The 27,108-nt window shown below is 45.1% G+C and overlaps 1 protein-coding gene across 3 annotated transcripts in view; it reads right to left on the minus strand.

Moving 5' to 3' along the window:
- KIF15 (kinesin family member 15) overlaps nucleotides 1–27,108 on the minus strand; it is a 288,169-nt gene that overhangs the window by 54,578 nt on the left and 206,483 nt on the right. For all 3 annotated transcript variants that reach the window (XM_033930440.1, XM_033930441.1, XM_033930439.1), the window contains exons 24-26: nucleotides 18,605–18,691; nucleotides 17,257–17,361; nucleotides 5,262–5,384 (exon numbers count right to left, since the gene is read on the minus strand). In XM_033930440.1, the coding sequence (XP_033786331.1) occupies nucleotides 5,262–5,384; nucleotides 17,257–17,361; nucleotides 18,605–18,691 (315 nt within the window). The remainder of the gene's footprint in view (nucleotides 1–5,261; nucleotides 5,385–17,256; nucleotides 17,362–18,604; nucleotides 18,692–27,108) is intronic.

The raw sequence follows: 27,108 nt of genomic DNA on the forward strand, positions 1-27,108 counted from the left end.
GGTAAAGGTTTTCCTTTATCATGGTGATTAAAATTGACCAGTCGGAGAACATCCCAAAAAGCCAGTTTTAAGGTGCAGATTGCAAACTAGACAATGCTATACAAACTAATTATGCGCAACCACCTACATACACAACATACAAGCAAACAGTGCATGCTCGGGTGACCTGTAAATATTATCTAATCAAGCTGAAATTTGATGCAAGTAACACATACCAAGTGGATAAATATAAGCCTTGTGGAGTCAAGATTTGACAAGATTGATTTTTTGCATACTATCGTGGACCACCTTAATATAGCATTGGCTATGCCCTGTTAAACAAGTTCAGTTCAGTACAGCCACACTATCTACCCTACTTCTATGAAACTAACAATAGCAAGAGTTCTATAGAACTGATGAGAATGTCTCATAAGACTACCCTGGTTTATTGATGGGATTTTGAAGTCAAATCAAAGCATATAAGTGTCTGTGTGTGTATTTTTCTTCTAGCAACTAAGAATCTATAAAATGGACTTTGAGCTGCACAAGAGGGATGTCATTTTAAGACAAATGATTAACACAGGTAAAAAAAACCAACACATTTTATTTACATAAATTACTTTAGAAATCTCCCTAAGCCTTAAAGTGGCAACTTTTTTCTCATAAAAGCTCATTCACACCAGTATCAATAACTGATTTAATAAGGCTTCCCCCATTCTATATTTATGGAGTAAAAGCTTATTAAATCAAGTCCTTAATATCTTAAGAGTATTACGTGAATGTAACAACTGGTGTGTAGCTGTGCTTAATTTGATAAGAACTCCATGTAGACAGCACATTAATCTACACAAAGCCTAACTAGAGCAACAACTGAGATTTGCTCTTGGTTTTATATTTGTGGGATATTAATTAAATTGAACTAGACATGGGATTTAGAGAAAAGTTTTGTTTTTTTAATATTTGAAAACAAAATTTATACACCTGAAATCTCCAAAATCAAAGGAGAAGAAACGGCCATTTTCAAATTGGACATCCAAATACATTTTTCCCCTTGAAAATCCCCTACTTGGACATCTTGGCCACCAAAACATCTAAGCTGCCAGGACATCTAACTTTATTTGCCATTTTTGACAAAAAAAAAGAGTCCATGTTAGAAACGTCCAAATAGGTACCATTTAGATGTGGGAGGAGCCAGCATTGTAATAGACTGGCCACATACTGTAGACAATGGGGCACCTTAGAGGGCACTGCTGTGAACTTTACATAAAGGGTGCCAGATATACATCTCATCATAACCCCCTTCTAATGTATGGTGATCCTCCAAAACTCTCCGAAAACCTACTATACCCACCTGTCTCCTATCCCAGAAGCCCTTATGGCTGCAGGAAGTACTTATATGGCAGTATAGTAGGATTTTGATGGGTTTTGGTGGATATCCTCCCTCTCCCCCAGTACATACCTATCTGTAGAACAGCAGCATCTGGTATGGGAAAGGTTAGTAGAGCATCACATAAATGTCTTAAGTAGCCTGATGAATGGGCTAATGAGCCATAGAGAGAAGGATCCAGGCACTAAGTCATTCTAACCACCAAAACCCAGAGAAAAACATCCAAGTGCCAATTTTTGGATGTTTTTTTATTTTGAAATTGTCCCTAATAATGTACTAGCACAATTAAATGAAACATAGAAAGAGGACCAAGAGAGACTAACAGAACATACAGTGTTCTCCCCAGGGTCTTTCAGCCGGGCGCTCCGCCCAGCTAATTTAGATGAGCGCCCGGCTGTAATCTCGATCGCAATCCTGCTGCTGCTTCCGCCTTTTGCTCAACATTTAAAAAAAAAAACCTTCTCACCGGCTTGGAGATTTACCGGGCTGACTTGGCACAGCCTGAATCGCAGGAGCCTGACATTTTTTTTTTTTTAGTTTTTAACGCCAGCAAGCGACTTGAACCCATGCTCCCCGGCGGGGCTCTAACGTGCATGCCGCTTCCCTCCGAAACCGGAAGTCACGTCCCGAGGGGGGGAAGAGAAGTTAAGTCGGCATGCACACGCCCCGGAGCATGGGTTCGCTATAGGAAACAGGTCAGCTTACAATTTGCTCTTGCTTGCTTCGGGCTTTCCTCGCTGCCGGGTCCTGCCTACTTTCTGTTTCCGTAAAGGCAGGACCCGGTAACGAGGAAGGCCCGAAGCAAGCAAGAGCAGCGAGTTGTAAGCTTCCCTCCTTTGCTGACTTATGGAAGATAGGTCAGCGATGGAAGGAAGCTTACAACTTGCCTTAGTCCAGCCCTGCACAACATGCGGCCCAAAACGGATCTCACTGCCGATATGGCTCTCACTCCGCTCTCCTTTGAAGATTAGCTCAGGAGGCAAGATTTAGCCCGAGATCAGACGAACATTAAAGGGCATCTGAGCAGATTGAGGAGAACATGTCCTGTTTTTCCTTGCCTAAAAATACCACCTTGTCTAATGTAATCTCTGATCAGATCCTTAAGAGTGATGCAACTATGTATGTTGGACAGTCTCCTCCAGTAAACAGAGCTTTAAAGCCTGCAGCCATATAGAACTAGATGGTCAAAGGGCTTCGAAGTGTAGTATTGCCAAGGGATCTGTCTCACAAGTTTCTGCTGCTGGCAGATGTAAACACAGCACAAGAAATAGAGACTTGTGGCATTCTGTGTGGAAAGCTGATGCATAATGAATTTACTATTACCCATGTAATAGTGCCAAAGCAGTCTGCTGGACCAGACTACAGTACAGTGATATGGGGAATATGGAAGAATTATTCAGTTTTCAAGATCAACATGATCTCCTCACAGAAGAAAGACGGAGAGAAAGAGAGAGGCAGATACTGGAGAGGGGGGGAGAGAAGGGAAGGAGATAGAGATGTCAGACCATGGGGTGGAGTGGCAAGGAAGGAAGGAAGGAAAGGAGAAGAGAGAGATGCCAGAGCATAGGGGACGGGTGGAGACAAAAAATGGAGAGGGGTTGAAGCTGAAATAAATCATGTACAAAGGAGAGAAAGGTCATAGTGGGTCAATGAAAAGCAACAAGCAAAAAAAAGCAACAAGCAAAAAACAAAAGGAATTGACCCCAAGCAGTGTCTCACTTCCGGTTCACCACACAATTGTTTCCCACGTACACACCTTTATAGGACCCCCAGGGACCCCTGAAGAAGACTTTTTGTCGAAACGCGGACCGTGTTGGGTCCTGTATCCCTAGCGGACTAGGTCCTTTAAAGCTCTTATGTGGATGATTTACTTTTATGTGGATGGAATTATTTTATGTGGATGATTTTAGTGTACCTTTGGAACTTTGATACTTTCAAATAAAGTCCATTTAGGAACATCGTCACTCCACAGAGTTTTTTTGTTTTTTTTTGGTTTTCAAAGGAGAGAAAGGGCACAGGATATAGAGTTTACTGAAGAGACATAGAAAGAGGGAAGATACCATATGGAACAGAGAGAGAGCAGACACTGGATGGAAAAGGCAGAAAGGGTGGACAGTGGATGCAAAGGGCAGAGATAGGGTGGACAGTAGATGGAAGGGGTAGAGAGAGGGTAGAGGCTGGGTGGAAGGGGCAAAGAGAGAGGACAGATGTTGCCTGGAAGGGAGCGAGGACAAATGCTGAATAGAAAGAAGAGAGTGAAGAGAAGATGACTAAAGCAGAAACGACAAAAGGTAGAAAAAAAAATATTTTTTTTGCTTTACGTAGAATCAAGTAGTATTGTAACTGTATTGATTAAAATTTATCAATAAGAAATGGAAATAAGGCAATTTTGGGGGGGACTAAACCCCTTTCCTCAGATCAGGACAGGATACCATAACAGCTGTTTACTGTACTGTCTTGAAGAAAGATTTGGCCTCTGAAAGCTAATTGAAAAATGGATTAGTCCAATAAAATGGTATTTTCATATTTCTCATTATTTGTTTTATTTCTATTTGTTAATTTGTAAAGTGGTGACTTATGTAGAAGCTTTTTTTCAAATTTACATCTACTGTCTTTATATTTTGCACAGTATTAGGGGACATGTGTCACTGTTTCTGTGGTGTTGCATTGTATGAAGAGTCTGGTTTCTACATATTTCTATTTTTAGTTTGTGATTATTCCATATTGGGCGAGGGTGTATCTATGTTCTGTGTATATGAAAAGGACATGGCTTTCTGTTAGCATCTACTACAGGATCAATTGACTGTGTAGGATCTGGTTTGTTTAGTTTTCCAATGCGTGTGTTGGTGTTCTAGTGCTCACTGAAGTGTTTAAGATGCTGCCTTTTCCTAGATGCACCCTTATTGTGTGACTCATGGATTATTACTAAAAATATCTTTTTTTATATAGAGGAGGGGGTTGTTAAAAAAATGATTAGCACTGGCTGTCATATATACTAGGTACACCACTGGATTTAATGACCCTATTCTAATTTTACTGTTGACATAGGTGTTGTCCCCCCCAACACACAGACACACACATTATAAAGAATTAAATTAAAGTTGTATTATCATCAAGCAGCTTTCAAATGACATTATAAGCAAATAAAAATAAAATATTTTTAATACATTGCTAATTATTACCTGCATCTTTACCTATACTGTTTTGCCCTAGCTCTTACTTTGCACTATAGCAAAATAAAAAAGAAGCAGATAAAGATCAATCACACAGGTGCCCTTCAAGGCTCAGTAACACCTCTCCATAAATTATGTGGAAGAGGTCTGGAAGTGGGGATAGCATCTATTTTATATCCTCAGTGAGACCTCAGGAAGGAACCTAGTGATCAAAACATTATTAGAGGTGTTGTACAGCCATTTCTTGTATGACTGGATGAGCTATATTTATTTATTTATTTTTTAGTTGTTTAAATTCATGCAGAAATAAATGGTTAGATTGAACCTAATGACTTCATTAACGCATTTCCCTTTTTTAAACCTCCTATACCATTTGAAAGAGGGTGAATATCTAATTATTCACTTCTAGAATTGGATACTTCATAGATTTAGTAAAAATATTCTGGCACAAGTGTCAAACCTTAAAAAAGGAAGTCATATAGAGCATTGGAAAATAATAATAATTAACTAATAAAAATAGTATACATTTAATTTTCTCCACTACCAAATTTCCCCGCCCTGCCCCACCCGGCTACTTTTTCATGCCACCCGGCTGGAAAAAATTTCTGGGGAGAACACTGACATATATAAACAATTTATATGGTACTCCTGATATAAAGCTAATTACTAGCAGACTGAAAAAAAAATTGTTAAGAAATAGACACTTCACCAGTTCCCCTTACCTCAATTTTATTTGCAGAATGCTTTCTCTCCAATGCTTCTCTCAGCTCCTCAATTTGCTTTTCTTGTTTTTCTATGATTACTATGCTTTCGTCTTTCTCAGCCAGGACAGAACAGTATTTACACTACAGAAAAACAAACACCAATCACTTCTGACTTGGAAACTAAGATCACAAGGAAACAAGATCCAAGTTAATTTGATCTGGAAAGTGAGAACAATGGAAGCATGTTTCAAACACTATTCCACCTCAAATGTTTGCTAAATCTTATCTGCCAAGACTCGTTCAGATTTTTTGGCACAATAAACTTTCTTGTGATAGAAGGCATTCTATGAGAAGCTTCTCTGGATAAGCAGATATTACTTTGCTGATAAATCTAGTGATTTAAGCACGGTATGCAAAATAATTTCTAGATTTATTGATAAAACCCAGTTTAATTTAATTGATAAAATGGAAGATTAGGTTCTTACCTCAATAATAATCTTTCTAGTCCAAAAGTATGAATCTTGAACCAGTGGGTTATTCACCACTCCTCGCAAGTTTGTGCAGAAAGCATCATCTACATTTTTCAGCTTTGCCTCCCCTATCTCTGCACTATGCTGTGCTTTGCTCCTCAGTTCGTACCAAAGCAATTGACAACCACTACAATAGGAAAAAGAAAGAGGAGGGGCATGAGGAACTCCCTGATGAAGCCAAGCCTATTCTGCCATTAATCAAATACAATTAAAGAAAAACAATGCTAATAGAAACATAAAAAAACAAGGTGAAACCCAACAAGCCACCTACTTGAGTGCAACCAGCACTAACAGTTCTGTGGCTTCCATTGTCTCCCAATTGTACAAAAAACCCTTTTTATTTATTTAAATATACAAACGTCTTCTCTTATGGATGATATTTGTGGATAGTGTGGAGATCTTCCGAGTATTCATCACTATTCAGACCTGTTTAACAGAAGGTCAATCATATAATCTAATCTGGTATTTGTGCATTGTGCTATGCCTACAAAGGTTCAAGGCTACTTACAGCAAGAAATGGAGAACACTTTAGAACAGTGTTTCTCAACATGCTGTAGGTGTACCGCTAGGGGTACGTGAGCCGCTTGTGGGAGGTACACAGAGGGGGTCTCCCACCCCTTTCCTTCAGAGAGCCTTCACATCCACGAGCTTGGGAAGGTCCTGTTGGCTCCAACCACTTTGACACGTTTGCATCAGAGGGGCGGTGTCAACTGAGCCTCACAAGTGATAGACTTGAAGGCTCTGCATCAGTAAAGCTAGTGCCTTGCCTTGTATAGGCTCTGGACTCTCTGTGACAGGCAGCGGAGGTAGCCTAGTGTTGCCCGGACTGTGGGGCCACCATGGCTGACCCTCTGAAGCAAACGTGTCAAAGTGGGTGGATCCAACAGGGCTTTCCTGAGAGTGTGGACGTGAAGGCTCTTCATTGGAAATTAGCACCGGTGCTGGGCCCTGTGTGGAATCCAGTTTCCAGGATAGGTAGTGGTAGGGCAGCAGAAGGATAAAGGTTAGAGGAAGAGAAACGCTTGACTTGCTGGGGGGTGTGGGGTGGAGGAGAGAGAGAGTGATGTTGGACTGAGGGATGTGGGGAAATGGAGAGAGTTGTTAAGGCTGGCTGGGTGTGGAGAAATGCTGGACATGGATAGAAAAGGGGATAAGGGATTTGCTTTTTATGGGATGGAAAATAAGGGAAGAGGAGGAAATGCACATGGATGTAGAAGAGGGAACTGAAGAGAAAGGGAAGATACGCACATGGATGAAGAGGAAAATAATAGAGGAAGAAGGTGCACATGGATAAAGTGGAATGGAAGGAAATAAAGAAAGGAGATGCACATGGGTGGAAGGGAAAAGGAAGAGGGGAAAGATACATGTGGATGGAGGAAGGGATGGGCATGAACTTGGGACACAGAAGAGAGGGAATAGAATGGGAGCATTGTTGGGCATGAGTGTGTGAGAGGGAAAGAGATGGTGACATGGGCATAGAAAGAGAGAAGAGAGGTAGAGATGAATAGGGAAGAGAAGGATGAGAGGGAGAAATGTTGAGATATGGTCATGGAGAGGGAACAGTGGGACAGATTGAAAGGGAGGCAAGGGGGAGGAATGTTGGACACAGTGGTGAAGGGCATGGAGAAAGATGTGGCATGTGCTGGAGAGGGGTGATAAAAGAAGAAATGTTGGGGATGGGGCTGGTGGGCAGTGGTGAAAGATGCTGCACATCATCCAGGGGATGAGAGAGGGAGAAATGTTGGATGTGGCAGTACAGGGGGTGGGAGAGATGCACCATGGATCTCTCTCTCTCTCTCTCTCTCTCTTTCCCCACTCCTTTTGCAGCAAGGGAGGGAATGAGAGAAAGACAGATGGACAGTGAGAGAGGGAGACATATTGCCAATGGAGTTGGAGAAGAGAGGAAGAAAAGTTGGACTCATGGAGTGACAGAGAGAGGTATTGGTTGGGGAAGGGAATGATGTGCGGAGGAGAGAAAGCATGCAGGAGGCAGAAAGAAAGAAATGTTGGATGCACGGTCAGAAGGAAGTGCAACCAGAGACTAATAAAATCACCAGACAAAAAAGATAGGGAAAATTATTTCATTTTCATTTTAGTGATCGAAATGTGTCAGTTTTGAGAATTTATATCCGATATCTATATTTTGCACTATATTTGTCTATTTTTTTGTAGCTGTTCCTGAGGTGACATTGCACATTTTAAAGTCATCTGCCTTCATCTCTTTGAAAACAAAATAATTATAAATGATAAGGAGAAATTAGGTTCTTACCTGCTAATTTTCTTTCTTTTAACCTCTCCAGACCGGTATAGCTATAAATTTTTATTTATTGATTTATTGATTTGAAAAATATCACAAGTAATACACTTGTTGCAGAAATACAGAAAGTAAAAATACATCAAAAGGAAACAAAATTTATAAATGTGGTATTTCAATTATTATCCTTCTTAGACCACTAATTTAAAGAGGTGGGGGGGGGGGGAGAGATCCATAATTCATGGAGGAAAGAAAAAGAAAATCTGTTATTAGGAAAGCTGACTACTCTATTTAACAGCCCCAATTATCTTTAAATCCAGCAGATCATATACATTACTTATTTCTAGAGATCTTTTTAAGGTCCAGAAAGTCTCTCAATTGTGATAAGAAGAAAGTGTACTTAATCCCCAGGTAACGAATCAAACATTTACAGCGAAAAGCCAACAAAAAAGAAGTCCCCAAATTTTTTCTCATCACGCATAGCCAGGAATTCTTTTCTGCGGTCCTGTGTTATCTTAGATACATCAGGATAAATCCAAATTCTTTGTCCTAAGAAATCTTGGTGTAGGTTCCAAAAGTAAAGTTTCATTATAAGATTTAAGTTAGAGAATGACATGGTGGCTGTTACCCGCGGCTAGCCGTGGGTAACCCGCCAAAATGGTAAGGAAAAACCTGTGTCCACCGTGGCTACAGGGACAAGGCCATTCACCGCCCCGTGGAGCGGTGAATGGCCTTGTCCCCGCAGTTAAGGGAGGGAATGCGCGCGGGCACCTATCGCACTCCCTCCCTCCTTATTGCCGCCGAGTTGAAACAGCTCCCTTTCTCACTCCCTGCCCCTTACCTTCGTGGCCGCGAGTCTAAATTGCCTTCTTACAGCAGCCGGAGCAACTACAATGCTCCGGCTGCTGTAAGAAGGCAGTTTAGACATCGCTGGCCACAGGTAAAGGACAGGGAGATTTGTCGGACTGGGCCTGTTGTCCGGGGGGGGGGGAGGGGGTGAAAGCGCAATGAAGGTAAGGGGCAGGGAGGAGGAATTGTGGGGTGGAGAGGAAAAGACGCTGAAGGGAAATGGGTACAACAGAGTGGGGAGAAGGACGCTGAAAGCACATGGGGAAGACAGAGTGGGGAGAAGATGCTGAATGGAAATGGGAAACAGAGAATGGGGAGAAGATGCTGAAGGGAAATGAGGAACAGAGTGGGGAGAAGATGCTGAAAGTACATGGGGAAGACGGGGGAAGGGGGGAAGGACGCTGAAAGGATATGGGGAAGACAGAGTGGGAGAAGACGCTGAAGGGAAATGGTGAAGAGAGAGTGGGGAGAAGATGCTAGCAGGGCAGAAGACAGAGATGCCAGACTATGGGAGGAGCGGAGGGAAGAAGGGTGACAGACTAATTTGGAAGGGGGAGAAAGGGAGAGGCACAGTAACAGAAATGGAAGACAGAGAGAAGAGACAGTGGATGGAAGGAATTGACTGAGAAGATGAGGAAAGCAGAAACCAGACAACAAAGGTAGAAAAAAAATTCTATTTCTTTTTTTTTTTTTTTGCTTCAGGATAAAGTAGTATATTAGTTGTGTTGATAAAAATTTATAAACAAAGCCCTGCCAGCTGAACATAACTTTCTCCAGTTCAGCAGCAAAAATTTGATTTATAAGGATGGAATAAGCTCAATATTGCAGTACTGAGGCTTGTATGGATGCTGCGGGAACGGTGATGGGGTGGTGAATGGGATGGCAGTGACGGTGACGTGAATGGGATGGTGGTGACGGGGCGGTGCAGTGACGGGGACAAATTTTTCCCCCGTCATTCTCTAATTTAAGTCTTGTTCAAATACAAAGGAGACTAATAGCGTCCCCCTTTCTTTAATATCAGCAAAGGATTCCTCCAACATTGCAGTCAAATTTCCTTCCACCACCAAATTCCCTCCTTCAACAAGCTTAGTCATAGCGCTAGGAATATAATAAATTTTATTTATAGGAGGAATAGCTTTTTAAGGGATTTTGAGGATTTCAATTAGGTATTTTTTAAAGTAATCCAGAGGACTTAAAGCCGGTGATTTTAGAAAATTTAATATCCGTAGATTTAGCCTCCTATTAAAATTCTCAAATTGTTCCAATTTTAAATGAACATAAGTCTTATCTTTAACCAACGTTGATCTTTAACTTGAGTTTTAATACAGGTTATTTGTTCAGCAGATTCATGTTTGATCTGTTCAGTAATTTTAGTCAAGTTATCCACTTTCCCTGATAGATTGAGTACCTCTATTGAAGATTCTGTTAGCTTACTATGGAGACTCTGCAAGGCCTGCCAAATGATCTCCAGTGTCACCACCGGGGAGTCTGAAGCAGCAGCAAACTCGCTGATGCTCCCAAAGTCGATAACTCGGCTGTCTTTCCCACAGGTGCTCCTTCCTCCGGACTCAGGTCCTGGTTTGCGGCTTCCGGCCCCAGAACCCGTGTCGGGGCAACCTGTGCCGACGTCGGACACGGCGGTGCGCTAGATACCGGAGGGGACTGCGATATTTCATGCCCTAAGAAGCTGGATGCTCCATCGTCCAAACTTTCAGCAGGGCCCTCTTCTCCCGGTTCCGGGGTTGTGAGCTGGCTCAGGAACCTCTCCAGGGTTTGTTGTTGCACCGGCGTGGAGGTTCTGAGTTGGGAGGAAGCCGTTCTCAAAACCCCCTTTCTTTTAGTATGTGGCATTGGAAGAAAAAATCTCCGTGAAGGAAACCACGGTATAGAGGAAAAACAAGGAAATAGCCGGCCCGACAGGAAAGGTAAGAGACGCCAGGACTAACGTGCAGCCATCTTGCTATAACTATAGATCTTACAGATGGGTTATATCTCATCATGACCAGCAGGTGGACGCTGTTGGAAAATGCAAAGGAGCAATTGCAAATGTCAAATGGTCCCTACAGCTTGACAGCTATGCCAGCTGAGCCACAGCCGCTGTTCTTTGATCTCCCCGGCCCTGGGAAAATACTAGAACCTGCATAAAAAGCAAAATCTTCACGCAAGAACACCACAACAGACAGGATGGGGTGCTTTACCAGTCTGGAGAGGCTAAAAAAAATAAAAATTTAGCAGGTAAGTACCTAATTTCTCCTTGTTTAGCAACTCTCCAGACCGGTATAGCTATAGATCTTACAGATGGGATGTACCAAAGAAGTACCCATCAAGGGTGGGACCCCCGAAGGGCCGACATCAGAAGATGCTCACCGAACACCGTATCCCAACGCACCTGAACGTCCACACGGTAGTGCCTGACAAAAGAATGCACGGAAGACCAAACCACAGCCTTACAAATATCCACCGGAGGCACCAGCGAAGACTCAGCCCAAGAAGCTGCCTGACCCCAAGTGGAATGAGCCTTGAGAAAGTCCGTAACAGGCTTCTTCTGAAGAAGGTATGCGGGAGCAATAGTCTCCTTGATCCAGCACACAATGGTAGCCATGGAAGCGCCATCCCCCTTAAGAGGACCCACTAGAAGGACAAAAAGATGATACGATTTCCTGATCTCCTGAGTTATCTGCACATAAGAGCGAAGGACCCGACCAACATCCAACTTGCGCAACTGCTTCTGCTCTGAAGATCCCTCCCGACTACCTTAGGTAGAAAGGAAGGAACAGGCCGCAAGATAACCCACACCCTAGAAAACTCGAGGAAAGGAGACCTACAAGAGAAAGCCTGCAGCTTCGAAATACGTCTAACAGATGTAATTGCTACCAAGAACGCTTTAAGAGTAAGGTCCTTCAATGTGCAGGCACCCAAAGGCTCAAAAGGCGGGCGCACCAGCACGGACAAGACCAGATTAAGATCCCACGATGGAACAGACGGTTGCACGGGAGGCTTGAGCAATTTGGCCGCCTGCAAGAAGTGAACGACATCAGGAATGGCAGTCAGACGCTGACTTCGCAACAACCCACAAAAGGCTGACAAGGCCGCAAGCTGAACCCAGAGAGAAGACCAAGCCAGGCCCCTGTCCAGGCCATCCTGCAAGAACTCTAAGATGTTAGGCAGGGAAGCGTGAAAAGATACGTCACGTGCAGCACACCACTCCTCAAATATACACCAGACCCGCACATAAGCCCAAGAAGTGGAAAGTCTCCAGGACCCCAATAGGGTGGAGATTACTTTAGCCGAGTACCCCTTCTTACCTAGGCGATCCTTTCAACAGCTAAGCCATAAGACAAAAGGAATCCGCATCGAACATTGGAATGGGACCCTGAGTCAGCAGGTCAGGCAAGAGAGGCAGAGGCAAAGGATCCGTCATCAGATGCCTTACCAGATCTGCATATCATGGGCGCCTGGGCCAATCCGGGGCCACCAGAATCACAAGGCCCGGATGACGAACAATGTGGAGAACTCTGTCCACTAATGGCCACGGAGGGAACACGTACAGCAGACCCTCCGTTGGCCATGGTTGAACCAGAGCATCTAGACCATCTCTGCAACAAATGAAGAAGCAGGTATTTTGGTATTGACACTCGTGGTCATCAGGTCCATAAGGGGCTGACCCCAAGCTTGCACTATAAACTGAAAGGCCACGTGGCTTAGAAACCACTCTCCAGAATCTAGCACATGACGATCTAGTCCGGGATCTAGTCCGCTTGAACATTCCCTACTCCTGCTATGTGGCAGGCCGAGATATCCAGAAGATGAGACTCTGCCCAGACCATGAGCAGAGCTGCCTCCTGCACCACCAGAGTTCTCTTGGTGCCCCCCTGACAATTGACATAGGCCACCGCCGTGGCATTGTCTGACAGAACCCGGACCGACTTGCCCGTCAAGAAGGAGTGGCAGGCTAACAGTGCCAGATGGATGGATCGACCAGGATGCCTCCTCAGCGGACCAGGTGCCCTGAGCTGAGTGACCTAGACATTGAGCTCCCCAACCGAGAAGACTGGCATCCATGAGAAATATCGTCCACTGGGATTAATCCAGATTCATCCTGTGCACTAGATGGGAGGACTGGAGCCACCAACGAAGACTGCAGCGAGCCAAGCCCCTCAGAGGAACAGGATGATCCAGACTATGTCTCTGGGGCGACCACCTCTGAAGCAGAGCATACTGAAGAGGACGCATATGGGCACGAGCCCACCTCATTACGTCCAAGGAAGACGCCATCGACCCCAAAACCTGGAGGAAATCCTGCGCCCGAGGATACCAGGACGTCATAAATAGGCAAATCTGAGATTGCAATTTGCTTACCCAGGCCTCTATGAGGAAGACCTTTCCTAAGGAGTTGTCAAACACAACCCCAAGATACTCCACGTGCTGCAAGGGGGCTAACCATCTCTTGGCAAGGTTTACAACCCATCCCAGCAACTGCAAGAACTCCACTACCCGAGCCATGACCCGGGTGTTCTCCTGGAATGACTTTGCATGAATCAAACAGTCGTCTAAGTAGGGATGCACTAGAATATCCTCTTTGCGCAATGCCGCCACGATGACCACTATAACTTTGGTTAACATCCGCAGAGCCATGGCCAGACCCAAAGGGAAGTGCACACAACTGATAGTGCTGACCCAAGATCGCAAAGCGAAGGAAACACTGAAGGGAGGCCCAGATTGGAACATGAAAGTAGGCCTCCGTCAGGTCGAGAGAGGTCAGTTACTTCCCCGGTTGAACTGCCAGGATCACAGACCGCAGTGTCTCCATGTGAAAAGACGGAACTTTGAGAGCCCTGTTGACCCCTTTCAAATCTAACATGGCCTGAAAGGTCTCCTCTTTCTTGGGCACCACAAAGTAAATCGAGTACCTGCCGGTGCCACACTCCTGATGGGGTACTGGAACTACAGCTTTGAGATCTGATCTAGCAACCTTTGAAGGGTCAGGTGAAAAGCTTGCTTCTTCCACTCTGCCTGACAAGGAGAAGCTAAAAAATGATCTGGCAGGAAGTGGGCAAACTCCTGAGCATAACCATCTCGAATCACCTCCAGGACCCACTGCTCGGACGTGATCTCTGCCCACCGCAGAGAAAACTTGCGCAGCCGGGCACCCACCGAAACCAGGGGCACTGGCAAGAATCATTGGGCAGCATCTGCAGAAATCCCGCAGACACCCCTGAGCAGTGCCACCCCTACCAGTTTGTCGGGCATGGTCTTTCGGCAGGCAGGGAACTTTAGAGTCTGTCAGAGTCTGAACTAATTTATCTAACTCTTCTCCAAACAAAAAAGATCCCTTAACGGGAAATTTTGTGAGTTTAGTCTCGGATGCTGCATTTGCTGACTAAGCGCACAGCCACAAAGTACGATGTGCGACCACCCCAAAAGCCATAGACTTGGCGGATGTCCGCACTAAGTCATAGAGGCCGTCTGAGAGGAAAGAGGCTGCCATCTCAACCTTCGCCACCTCTTGATCCAAGGACCAGTCATCAAACTCACGGTCAAGAATACATTTGGCCCACCGAAACATGGCCCGAGCCAAAAGCCCCCCACAAATGCTGCCTGGACCCCCAAGGCAGAGACATCAAAATTCTGTGTCAGTATGGTCTCCAACTTACGCACCTCAGAGTCCCATAAGGTAGAACCGCCCTCTACCGGCATCGTATGCCATTTAGCAATAGCTGAGACCACCGCGTCCATCACTGGTGACTTCAAGGTAGCCCTATCCCCCTCTGGGATGGGATACAAACAAGCAATGGAGCGCATAAACCGAAACTGCGCCTCCGGCGTATTCCACTGCACCAGGATAATATCTCAAATATCATGATGCATAGGAAAAGAGCAGTATGCAGAGCGGATCCCCCTGAAAAGAGGGTCCCCCACACACGGGATCTCAGGTGGTGCCTCCTCAAAGCGCAACACCAAGAAGACCTGCTGAATCAAATCTGGGAGCTTCTCTCTGAAAAAGGTGCACCATGGACACCTCTTCGCCGACAGCCAAAAAAGCCAAGGCCCCGCTACCAGCTACCTGGAGCTCTCTCTAAGGATCCAGGTCCTCATCTAGGTCCACATGCTCCTCAGACCACAAGTCTTCATCTCAAGCCACTTGCGGGCGCTTGGACGAGGGAGGAGGAGGGGGCGGTAAAGGAGCAGAGGGGGGCAGAGCCACAGGGGGCGTGGAGGGAACAACCCCCCCACCCGAGACCCCCAGGTCAACTGCAGACCCCCCATCCACCTGAAAATAAGCTCTGCACAAAGCAAAAAATAAATCGGGGAAAAACCCCCCTGGCGGTCTCATGGGATTCCATGCCATAGCAGGGGACCCAGCAGAAACTTGCCCCTGTTTTTCCAATATAGGGGGAAGGTCTCCTGAGGTTGCAGACAAGATGGAGGGGCATCCAGCCAAAAATAACCCCTCCAGGGCCTGTAGCGGCTGGGAAGCCTGAACTGTCCTAGGGCAGGATTCGCTAAACCTCCAAAGCGTTTACGATCCATTTCCGTTTGCATGCCAGTCGACTGATTCAGTAAAGGCCTGCATGCAAATGGGGACGATCGTTAGCACGCCCCCTACCCATGGCCAGAGCGATCCCCGCTCATGCGCATACCCTGACAGTAGAAGCAGCCTCCTGTTACTGCTGTCAGGGCTCAGCCCAGCCCAGCCCAAATCTCTCTGACTCTCCTGCTCTTTGCCGCTGTTCCCTGCAGTGCAAGCCCGTGTTTTTAAAGCAGGTCTGCACTGCGGAGAACGGCGGCAGAGAGCAGGAGAATCCGGGAGCAGGCAAGAGAGATCTCCCCGACACTCCCCTAGGCCCCGATCTCTCCTGCCTGCCCTGCTCTGCCGTGCCCACCCCCTCCCCCCGAAGAAAAAAGTAGGAGGGATACCAACTCACTCCTGCCATGTTAAAACAGAATTTTAAAAAAGCAGCGCAGCACTCCACCCCCCCCCCCCAACCGGCACAGCCCACCCCCGACACCAAAGTTGGAAGCAGGAGGGGTGCTTGGCGGTCCCTCCTGCTCCTAGGCCTCCCACCCCCGCCCGGTCTTGGTCAGGCCCGGCCTACCCACCTACCCATCCTGGTACCTGTAAAATTGTTGGGAGCAGGAGGGGTGCCTGGTCCCTCCTGCTCCTTGGGCAAGGCTCCCCCAACATCTTCAGGAGCAGGAGGGTTGCCCGGACCCTCCTCCTGCTCCTAAGCACCAGCAATTATCTTCGGGAGCAGGAGCAAACTCCTCTTGCTCCTACTTCTCCTGCCCCGCCACTGCCCAATAGTAGCCTTAGGCCCTGCCCTGGCGCATCATCTGATGCACAGGGAGAGGCCTAAGGCACTGATTGGCTGAGGCGCCTCAGGCTCCTCCCTTTGGAGGGGCCGGGGCACTCAGCCAATCAGGGACTTCCTTAGGGAGGAGTCTAGGGAAGTCCCTGATTGGCCAAAGCAATGGCGGCTGAGGAAATCCCTCTCCGTTGGCGGCAGGGGAAGTCCGGGCTTCCCCACTGTCACCTGCCGACTTGCGAGGCACTTGTGGCGGGGAACCTTGGCCGCCAGCATCCACTGCTGATGAGGCTCCTCCACTGCTCTGGGCTGCATAGCGTCTGCGCACAGGCCGGCTGCGAGTGCCTCACATCTGGAGCACAATGACCACTTTTTCCCTTGTAAAGTGCTCATTGCTCCATAATTGACCTAGCTAAAAGAAAAGTGCCAGTTAGTGAAAAAATACAGTAATTTACAGTAAATTTAAAGGGAAAGCAACCCTTCAGACCGGCACTGCCTCAGGATTTTTTTTTTGTTCATAGAACAGACTCCACTGGCTCTCAAAGCAGTATGCCTTATTTTAATATGAGGCAAGGCTTACTGCTGAGGCTCCTCTAAAATAATGTTGGGGAGGTTGAAGAAAGTGGGAGAAGGACCCAGTATGCAACCCGCCAGGTTTGACACCCCCGAGGACAGGCAGAACCCCAAACAGGGCCCACCCAAGCTCAATCTGGCACCAAAACGGGGACTAGGAGCTCTAAACAAATTCAAACAAACAGCCCTAACCAAGGGAGATAGGTACAACTGAGACTGATGGAATAAGGGGGGGGGGGGGCACCTATTATGTACTATTCCAAAGTTTTATCTCAGTCTCCACCTGCTGGTCATGTTGAGATATAACCCATCTGCAAGATCTATAGTTATGCCGGTCTGGAGAGCTGTTAAAGAAACTATATTTTCTATTAAAGTGTGAACATGAGTTCCTACTCCTCTTTAGGAAGTTCTAGATCAATGGACTTCAGTACTTAACAAGGTGCAACCAAATGTCAAACAAAAGAGCATCCTTCCTTAGCAGTAAGGCAGATGAAACGTACATTGATCTCTTCCATCTCCCTTGTCAGAACATCAATGGTGTCAGACTTGTGAAGGATAGATGTCCTCAAATCATGGATTTGGCTCATCAAGTCAGTCACAACCTCCTATAAAGGGATAAAATATGTGGAAGTAATTTCACCAAGTCCAATATATAAATGATTAATAGTAGTAGCTAACAATAATACATATGCATAGTGCTATATGGCTACACGAGAGAGAAAGACAGAGAGATGACTGAATACTATTTCATTTTAGTTAATATAAACTACATAGTGTTTTATTAACAAAATTATGGAAAAATAAAGCTGCAAAAAATACACACACACATTCATTATATGTATCTATATATTTTATCTATGTGCTTGTACTCAAACGCAGAACCTCCTTGGTACGGTAATGACTGAGGGAGCCATTCCCACAACAGCTACACTCCTTGTAACCAATCACAGATTATATGAAAATGCAAATATTAAAACCAGCTCTTAGAACGCAAGATTGCGGGGAAAAGATGGACTGCTAGAAAATCTTCCATAGAAACTACATGCTTATAAAATAAGTACTGTATATACTCAAATATAAACCGAGATTTTTGAGCCACGCCCACCCTCAAGAACCACTCCTAATGCTGCTGTAGATTCGATCGCTGACCTTCATCATGCATGGGACTGGCCACCCCCGGAGCCGCTAACCCATCTAGCCCTGCCCCCCCCCTGGAACTGTTGACCTCCATGCTCCCCCCAAGCCGTTCTCCCACCCACCAGAATCGCCGACCTCCATGCACAGAGCCACTGACCACCGCGCACACCCCCCTGGAGCTGCCAACATTCACACACAGACTGCCAGAGATTCACTCCTTGTTGAGCCAGTATGGGGCCCCGAGCATCTGCGTATGCCCAAGGCCGGGCCGCTCTCGCTCTTTCCGAGGAGAGGGTGGACAGTGGATGGCAGGGGCAGAGAGAGGGCAGACATGGAAAGGGCTGATGCTGCATGGAAGACAGAGAGAGGAGAGATGCTGGCTAGAAAGAAGTGATTGAAGACAAGATGATTAAAGTAGAAACGACAAAAGGTAGAAAAATATTTTTTTTTCAATAAATAAGATTATTATTATTATGATATCTGGTTTTATTTAATGTTATTAGCTAGTTTAAACCAACTCCTAAAAACATGGTTCTTGAAAAGAAATTTGGCTCTCAAAAGAAATCTTAATCGTTGTACTGCTGCTATTTGGCTCTTTTGACTAATGAGTTTGTCTATCACTGATCTAGTGTTTAATGTTTCAGTTCCTGGTTGATAGGGAAGGATACGAGTTATTGCTATTTTGCTCATAGCAAATGTTATTCAATTTACCTTTTCAGCCAAATTAGTTCTTTCCAGGTCTGCAATAATCTCTTTAAAAGAAACCACATTCTGTTCCAGTTTCTGGAGCTCTGCTGCCTGGAAGAGAAAGAATTCTAGTTTAGTATGTATGATTCAACTTACTTCTGAATAGTAGAATGACTTAGTGATTAGAGCAAAAGACTGAGAACCAGGGAAGGCAGGGTTGCACCCCATTTATAATAATGCTACTTGTGACCTTGGTCAAACCATTTCACCTTCTTTTGAAACAAACTTAAGGTTAGATTTATAGATGCGCTAAACATATTATTAAATGCAAGTCTCATTATTTTCAGTGGGGCCTATTTACTAATTAAAAAGGCTTGCCTATAACCTAAGCGCTCACATGTGCATTACATACATAAATGTTTAAAATACTAGCACTGGGTGAAATCTGCATAAGTACTATTCATTCAGGATAGATATGATTTAAATCAAATCAATTTAAATCACTATTCTGAAAGACTTGATTTAAATCATTGAATTCATTGCCACACAGTACTGTCCAAAAAAGGAATATTTGCTTATTTCAATTCTTCATTTCTTCTTAACAACTGTATCAAAATGATGGTACCATGCAGTAATAACAAATATATTTTTGCTCAAATATGACAATTCCTCAAGGCAGTTTAAGAAATATGATGAAATCAAGACATTTACCAACCTAAAGATTTTGCCTGTTTAAACATGTTCCTTTTGTCATCTTCATCAAAGCACTTCTCATTATGTTTCATTTGTGCCACTAGGCCATGTATTTCTTTGTTGCAGTGTTTGCATTATTTATGTATGCCTGCCATATCCATAGGTAGAGGAACATTATTAAAATATTCCCAAACTAGGGTCTCTTTTACGGCCTTCCGCCATTTTCCTCCAATGAGAAAATATGATAAACCTCAGGCTATACACACAAAGATCCCAAGACTCTGGAGTATTCTGTTCAAAAGATTTCACTTTCATTTTTACTGCTTGCCTCTCTCCCTCCTCACACTTAGGCCATCTTTTATGAAGCCGTGCTCTGGGCCATGGTAGAAACCTCTACTGCAATTTAATAAAAGAGGGGGATAGCTCCTTGTGCAGATATATAAACTTAGCACTTGATTCTGTATATATCGATTTGCAAAGGTACAGTGGAGTTAAAAGCTTTTCTCATCTCTGTATATTTTATAACATTTTTGCTGTGAAGAAGCATGTTATTTCAGTAGAAACATTCAGTTTTGAGAAATGCAAAACCAAGCATCTGTGATATCTTCTAGGTAGAAAAATTACCTGCGATATTATAAATGGATAGGAACACACTGTAGTTCTGGGTCTGGGGAGTCCGGGATAGGTGCACGTTGTAACTCTGGGTCTAGGGAAAGTACAAAACATGCGAATAATGCTAAAGGTGTCCAAGTAGCTCAAGCGGGAACATCCCCACTGAGACATAACAAACATACAACATGGAGGGCTATGTACGTAAACGCCCACAGTCTGGGAAACAAGATCCTGGAATTAGAAAGAGAAATGAGGAATGCCGACCTGGATGTGGTGGCGATATCTGAGACCTGGCTCACAGATTCCCACGGGTGGGACATGGTCATACCGGGTTACAACTTGCTTCGCCGGAACAAGGAGGGCAAAATGGGAGGAGGTGTAGCATTATATACTAAAGATGACATTAAGGTCACCAGAATCACAGATGTCCACTACATTGGGGAATCTCTTTGGGTAAATTTGGCCAGAGGGAAGGACAAATGCTTGTATCTTGGCGTAATATACAGACCCCCAAGACAACAGGATGACCTAGATATGGAATTAATTGGAGATATAGAGAATATCACCTTGCGTGGGAACACAGTATTGTTAGGTGACTTCAACATGCCTGATGTGGATTGGGACACGCTTTCCTCTGCTTCCGGCAGCAGCAGGAGGCTATTAAACTCTATGAAGGGAGCAAGACTCAGGCAACTGATGTTGGAACCAACAAGGGATCAGGCAATACTGGACCTGATACTTACCAATGGAGAAAGTGTCACAGAGGTCTCGGTGGGTGACACATTGGCCTCCAGTGACCACAACATGGTATGGTTCAATCTCAGGAAAGATTTCACTAAATCTACCACACTGACCAAGGTCCTCAAATTCAAGGACACAAACTTCAAAGAAATGGGAGACTTCGTTCACCAGGTGCTACAAAGCCAAGCAGAAACCGATAAAGTGGACTTTGAAAGCCATCATACAAGAAGCAACAAACCGCTATGTTAAATCAGTAAGTAAACGGCGAAGGAACAATAAGCCACAGTGGTTCTCTGCGGAGATTTCAGACCTCATCAAGGAGAAGAAAAAAGCATTCATCTCTTACAAACAATCAGGGAAACAGGACTCTAGGGAAGTCTATCTGGCCAAGTCAAAAGCTGTCAAAACAGCAGTTAGGGAGGCCAAATTCCGCATGGAGGAGTCTCTAGCGAAGAACATCCAGAAAGGAGATAAATCCTTCTTCAGGTATATCAGTGACAGAAACAAGAACTTAGGCGGGATAGTACGTCTTAGGAAACCAGATGGAGACTATGTAGAAGCGGACTTGGAAAAAGCCCAACTGTTAAATGAATACTTCTGCTCAGTCTTCACCCGCGAGGCGCCAGGACTTGGCCCTCAGCTACAGACAAGGGTTTGCGCAGATGACCCGTTTAGTAATTTCGAGTTTACACCCAGCGGTGTCTACTGCGAGCTGTCAAAGCTTAAGGTTAACAAGGCAATGGGGCCTGACAACCTACACCCCAGGGTGCTCAGGGAATTGTGTGATGTCTTGGCGGAACCGCTATCCGCGCTCTTCAATCTCTCCCTTAGTACGGGTAATGTCCCGTTGGACTGGAAGATGGCCAACGTCATTCCACTCCACAAGAAAGGCTCAAAGATGGAGACAACAAACTACAGACCGGTGAGTCTCACATCAATAGTGTGCAAACTAATGGAAACTCTAATCAAACGCCAATTGGATACGATCCTGAACGAGGGGAATCTACGGGATCCCCGTCAACATGGATTTACTAAGGGGAGATCCTGCCAATCCAACCTGATCACCTTCTTTGACTGGGTGACGAGGAAGCTGGATGTTGGGGAGTCCCTGGACATCGTATACCTGGACTTCAGTAAAGCATTCGATAGCGTACCACACCGCAGGTTGCTGAGCAAGATGAGTTCTATAGGATTGGGCAACACATTGACGAAATGGGTTGGGAACTGGCTTGGAGGTAGGCTTCAGAGGGTAGTGGTGAACGGCACCCCCTCCGAAATGACGGAGGTAATCAGTGGAGTGCAGCAGGGCTCGGTCCTGGGCCCGATCCTATTCAACATCTTTATAAGAGACTTGGCAGAAGGGCTGCGAGGTAAAATAACATTATTCGCCGATGACGCCAAACTAAGCAATGTAGTGGGCAAAAGCACAACATACATAAATTCAATGTCCGACAACATGATGCATGACCTACTCCTACTGGAGCGCTGGTCTAGGTCCTGGCAACTCAGCTTCAATGCCAAAAAATGCAAAGTCATGCACCTGGGCAGCCAAAATCCATGCAAGACTTACACCCTTAATGGCGAGATCCTAACAAGAACTGAAGCAGAACGAGACTTAGGGGTGATCGTCAGTGAGAACATGAAGACTGCCAATCAAGTGAAGCAAGTTTCATCCAAGGCAAGGCAAATCATAGGTTGCATACGCAGGAGTTTCGTCAGCCGTAAGCCTGAAGTCATTATGCCATTGTATAGATCCATGGTGAGGCCCCACCTGGAATACTGTGTGCAATTCTGGAGGCCGCATTACCGTAAGGATGTGCTGAGACTGGAGTCGGTTCAGAGAATGGCAATCCGGATGGTCTCGGGACTCAAGGATCTCCCGTATGAGAAACGGCTGGATAAGTTGCAGCTGTACTCACTCGATGAACGCAGAAAGAGGGGTGACATGATCGAGACATTCAAGTATCTCACGGGCCGCATCGAGGTGGAAGAAGATATCTTCTTTTTCAAGGGTCCTGCGGCAACAAGGGGGCATCCGTGGAAAATCAGGGGCGGAAAACTGCATGGGGACAGCAGAAAATTCTTTTTCACTGAAAGGGTGGTTGATCGCTGGAATAGTCTTCCACTTCAGGTTATTGAGGCCAGCAGCGTGCCTGATTTTAAGGCCAAATGGGATAGACACATGGGATCTATTCACAGAGAAAGGTAGGGGAGGGTCATTGGGGTGGGCAGACTAGATGGGCCGTGGCCCTTATCTGTCGTCTATTTCTATGTTTCTATGCTACATAATTAAAAATAAATCTAATCTAATCTAATCTAATCCTTAGGTTTGTATACCGCATCATCTCCACGTTCGTAGAGCTCGACGCGGTTTACAGTAGGAGAAATAGGAAGGAACTACAACAGAGGGTTAGAGGTAGAAGTGGGAAGAAAATTTACAGGACTTGGGATGGCAAGATATAAAAGTTTCCTTGATTCCTAAGTTGGAGGGAGACTTACATTTTTTGAGAAAAGCCAGGTTTTCAGATGTTTGCGGAAAACTTGGAGAGAGCTCAAGTTCCGAAGAGGGGAGGTAAGGTTGTTCCAGAGCTCAGTGATTTTGAAGTGGAGGGAGGTCCCTAGCTTTCCTGTGTGGGAAATGCCTTTTAGCGAGGGGAAGGATAGTTTTAATTTCTGGGAGGATCTGGTGGTATTAGGGTTTGAGGAATTCCAAGAAAGAGGGATAAAGGGAGGGAGGATACCATATAGGATTTTGAAAGTTAAACAGGCGCATTTATAGTGGACCCTGGCGATTATCGGAAGCCAGTGGAGCTTGGCCAGGAGCGGGGAGACATGGTCAAATTTACTTTTAGCGAAGATGAGCTTGGCCGCGGCATTCTGAATCCGTTGGAGTCTGTGGAGGTTTTTCTTAGTTAGGCTTAAGTAGATAGAGTTGCAATAGTCCATTCTGGAGAGGATGATGGATTGGACAAGGAGGGTAAAATGTTTTTGATGGAAGCAGGATCTAACTTTCCTCAGCATGTGAAGACTGAAAAAGCATTTTTTTTACCAAGGATTGGAGGTGGTCATTGAAGAACAATGTGGAATCAATGATGATGCCCAAGACCTTGCTCGAGAACTCAAGCTGCAGAGAGGAGCCAGAGGGTAGTGGGATGGAGGTAGGTAGGTGATCTAGTTTTGGACCGAGCCAAAGAAGTCTTATTTTGGACTCATTCAATTTCATTTGCACAGTGTGGGCCCAGGATTGAAGGTTCATTATACAAGAGGATATGTTCTTACAGGTCGGTGAGGTTCGAATCGGTCTCGAGGAGGACGAGGATGTCGTCTGCATAAGTGTAAATTGTTTCAAGGGGGGATAGGTGGAGGAGTTTTAGGGAGGACATATAGATGTTGAAAAGGATAGGGGATAGTGGAGAGCCTTGCGGGACTCCACAATTCGGTTTCCAGGGGGAGGATGAGGTGCCATTCATGTTAACAATGTAAGAACGAGAGCGGAGGAATTTAGAGAACCAACCTAGGACTGTGGAGTCGATACCTATCTCAGAGAGTTGGAAAACAAGAATATCATGGTGAACAACGTCAAAAGCAGCGGAAAGGTCAAATTGTAGGAGGACGGTGAACTTGTTTCGAGAGTGAAGTTGTTGAACCCTTGAAATCAGGGAAGACAGTAGGGATTCGGTGCTGAAGTTAGGACGAAAGCCATATTGATAGGGTAAAAGAATAGAGAATCTCTCTAAGTATGATGAGAGTTGGGAAGAAATGATGGACTCTAGCATCTTGGTTAGGAGAGGGATATTTGCAATTGGGCGATAGCTGGATGGTATGGAAGGGTCAAGGTCAGATTTTTTCAGTAGTGGGGTCAAGGTGATATGACCCATTTCTGGGGAGAAATGGCCCGACTGAAGGGCAGAGTTTATGAGAATGGTGATAGAAGAAATAGCCTGAGCGGGAATGTTCTCGTATAGGTAGGAGGGGAATGGGTCCAAGGAGCAATTACAAGATTTCAGTTTGAGGCAGAGATTGAGGACCAGGGATTCAGATACGCGCTCAAAGGTGGTCCAGGATCTGTCAGCTGGGATAGGGTTGGAGACCATTAGGGTGGGAGTGGAATCGGTGGGCACTAGGGAGTTGTAAGAGACTGAAGGAGGGAAAGAGCATCTCAAGGAAGAAATCTTATCGTTGAAGAATTTTGCTAGAACCTCGGCTGAGGGAGAGGAGGGGAGCAAGGTGGGGTCTCTTTTGGAGGTTAGGGAGCGCCAGATGTTGAATAGAGTACTGCTTTGATTGTTGGACCTGGAGATTTTGTCACCATAGAAGTTCTTTCTTGCTTTTTTTAGTGCTGTATTGTACAGCTTGATATTGACTCTCCAGGACTGTCTGTCTATAGGACATTTTGATTTTTTCCATATGCGCTCCAGAGCTCGACATTTCTGTTTTAGCTCTCTGTGATATGGGAGGAACCAAGGGGCCTTGCGGGGATAGGAGATGGATTTAGTGGAAAGGGGGGCGAGGGAAAGATAGGTGGATTTGGAGAGAGCGACCCAGTTATGCAAATTAGTACCTGAATCTGCAGGCTTAGGGGCAGAGGAGAATAGATTGAGAAATTTAGACCAGAACAGGTCGCTTGTGATTTTTTTGCGGAAGGTAATGGGGTTGGAAGTACGGGGTGGAGCCCCAAGGTGTGACATAAAGATAGGGAGACAGAAAGCCCCTAGGAAGTGGTCAGACCAGGGGACATGTTCCCAGCGAGTGTCATCAATTGACGTCTTGTGAGCGGTAAGGTCGAGGAAGCTAATGAGGTCTAGTGTGTGCCCCTTTTCGTGGGTTGGGGATGGTACAGGGGGGGTGAGGCCAAGGGAGGTGAGGAAGCTAATAATATTTCATGATGAATATATCTTAAATAGAAAACTAATCACTCTACAACTGTTCTCTCAGGGTTTCTGCAGCTGGCATTATGCTTGTTGCAGATTTCCAGGTCTAACTATGTCTTTGTCGGGTAGAAACCGACGTTTCAGCCACCACGCTGTGGCTTTCTTCAGGGTATGCTCTGAAGTCTGCAATGTGACTTTGTAAATAGTGGGTTCACTGACCTGATTGGGAACAGGGCAATCCACCAATTTGAATTTGGGCAGGAAAGTCATAGGAGTCTGTATTCTAGTTGAATTACCTCTGGTCGTGAGCTGCTTGCAGAAGGATGTCAATCACATCTGTCAGCTCCTCCTTTTTCACCAATGGAGTATAGTTCCCTCTTCAGTTTGTATCAAATCAGTCGATCTCTATCTGTAACAGAAGAAAGCAGAAGGAGGGGGCAAGGGGAATGTTCCTGAAAAAAACGGTATATTTTTGTTCTGCTCTGTAACTCATAAAAAGAAAACTAATTATCATTAACTAATAACATAGATGCACCAATGAGCCATCCTGCTGTGTGCAACACAAACACATTTAGAGCTCAGGAATTCAACATCTTATTGCTTTATTGGATGCAAATGATTACATGTTCTTCCAAATCACAGGAGGAAAAACTCCTGTTCTGGACCATATATTTATCCGAGGCAGGCACATTGAAAACTGACTGAATGGGTTGTACAGACTCCTATGCCCTTTAACAGAAAATTTATCCAGGTAAGAACCTAATCTTCTGTTCTGTAGCAAGGACATAGGAGTCTATATTCTAGGTCATGTACCAAAGCAGTAGCAGATGCCTAGGGTGAGACTGTCCGCAAAACAGAGGACCCAAAAGTAGCATCATCCTTAGCTGCTACAACCACTCTAGAATCTTGTAAAGGTATGGAGAGTAGTCCAAATAGCTACTCTACAAATTTCTTTGGGCAGCACTGTCCTGGTCTCCGCCCAGGAAGCCGCCACACTTCGTCAAATGAGTTTTGAAAGAAATAAGCGACTGTTTGTCACAGGTAACGTATGTTGGAAGCTGGTAAGTCTCATCTTGACTGACTGGTTAGAATAAAAAGACGAGAAACATCTAGTTCTTATACTGAGCGACAGTTGTTGCATTCCACATTGTTCTCTATTATTGAAACACAGAACTCCTCGGACCCCTGAGGAAGGAATGTTTCTCCGAAACACAGACTGTGTTAGGTCCGGTCTCCATGTATATGAGAGCCATTCTTTGGAAGATAACATTTTATTGACATTTAATAAAGGTTCCTGCACCTTGTACTGCAGTTTCTTTTTGTTTCTGGTGTTCCCCCTTCACTGCAGATTTGTTGGATTTTTCTTTGTTTTGCCTTAGAATAAAAAGACAGTCAGAAAGATGAAAGTCATTGATCTGTTTCCAATAGTGGAGTAAAACTCTCTGTAGTCCAGTCTCTGCAATATCTTACCTTGCTTGGCTGAGCCTGTAGCGTGGGTAGACAGATTTCTTGGTTGAAGTGAAAGGCTGAAACAACCTTCAGTAGAAAAGAAAGTACAATTCGAAAGACAATTCCTGTCTCTGTGATCCTGAGGTATGGGTATCTGCATGA

Source organism: Geotrypetes seraphini, chromosome 2 (assembly GCF_902459505.1).
Source record: "Geotrypetes seraphini chromosome 2, aGeoSer1.1, whole genome shotgun sequence".
NCBI lineage: Eukaryota > Metazoa > Chordata > Amphibia > Gymnophiona > Dermophiidae > Geotrypetes > Geotrypetes seraphini.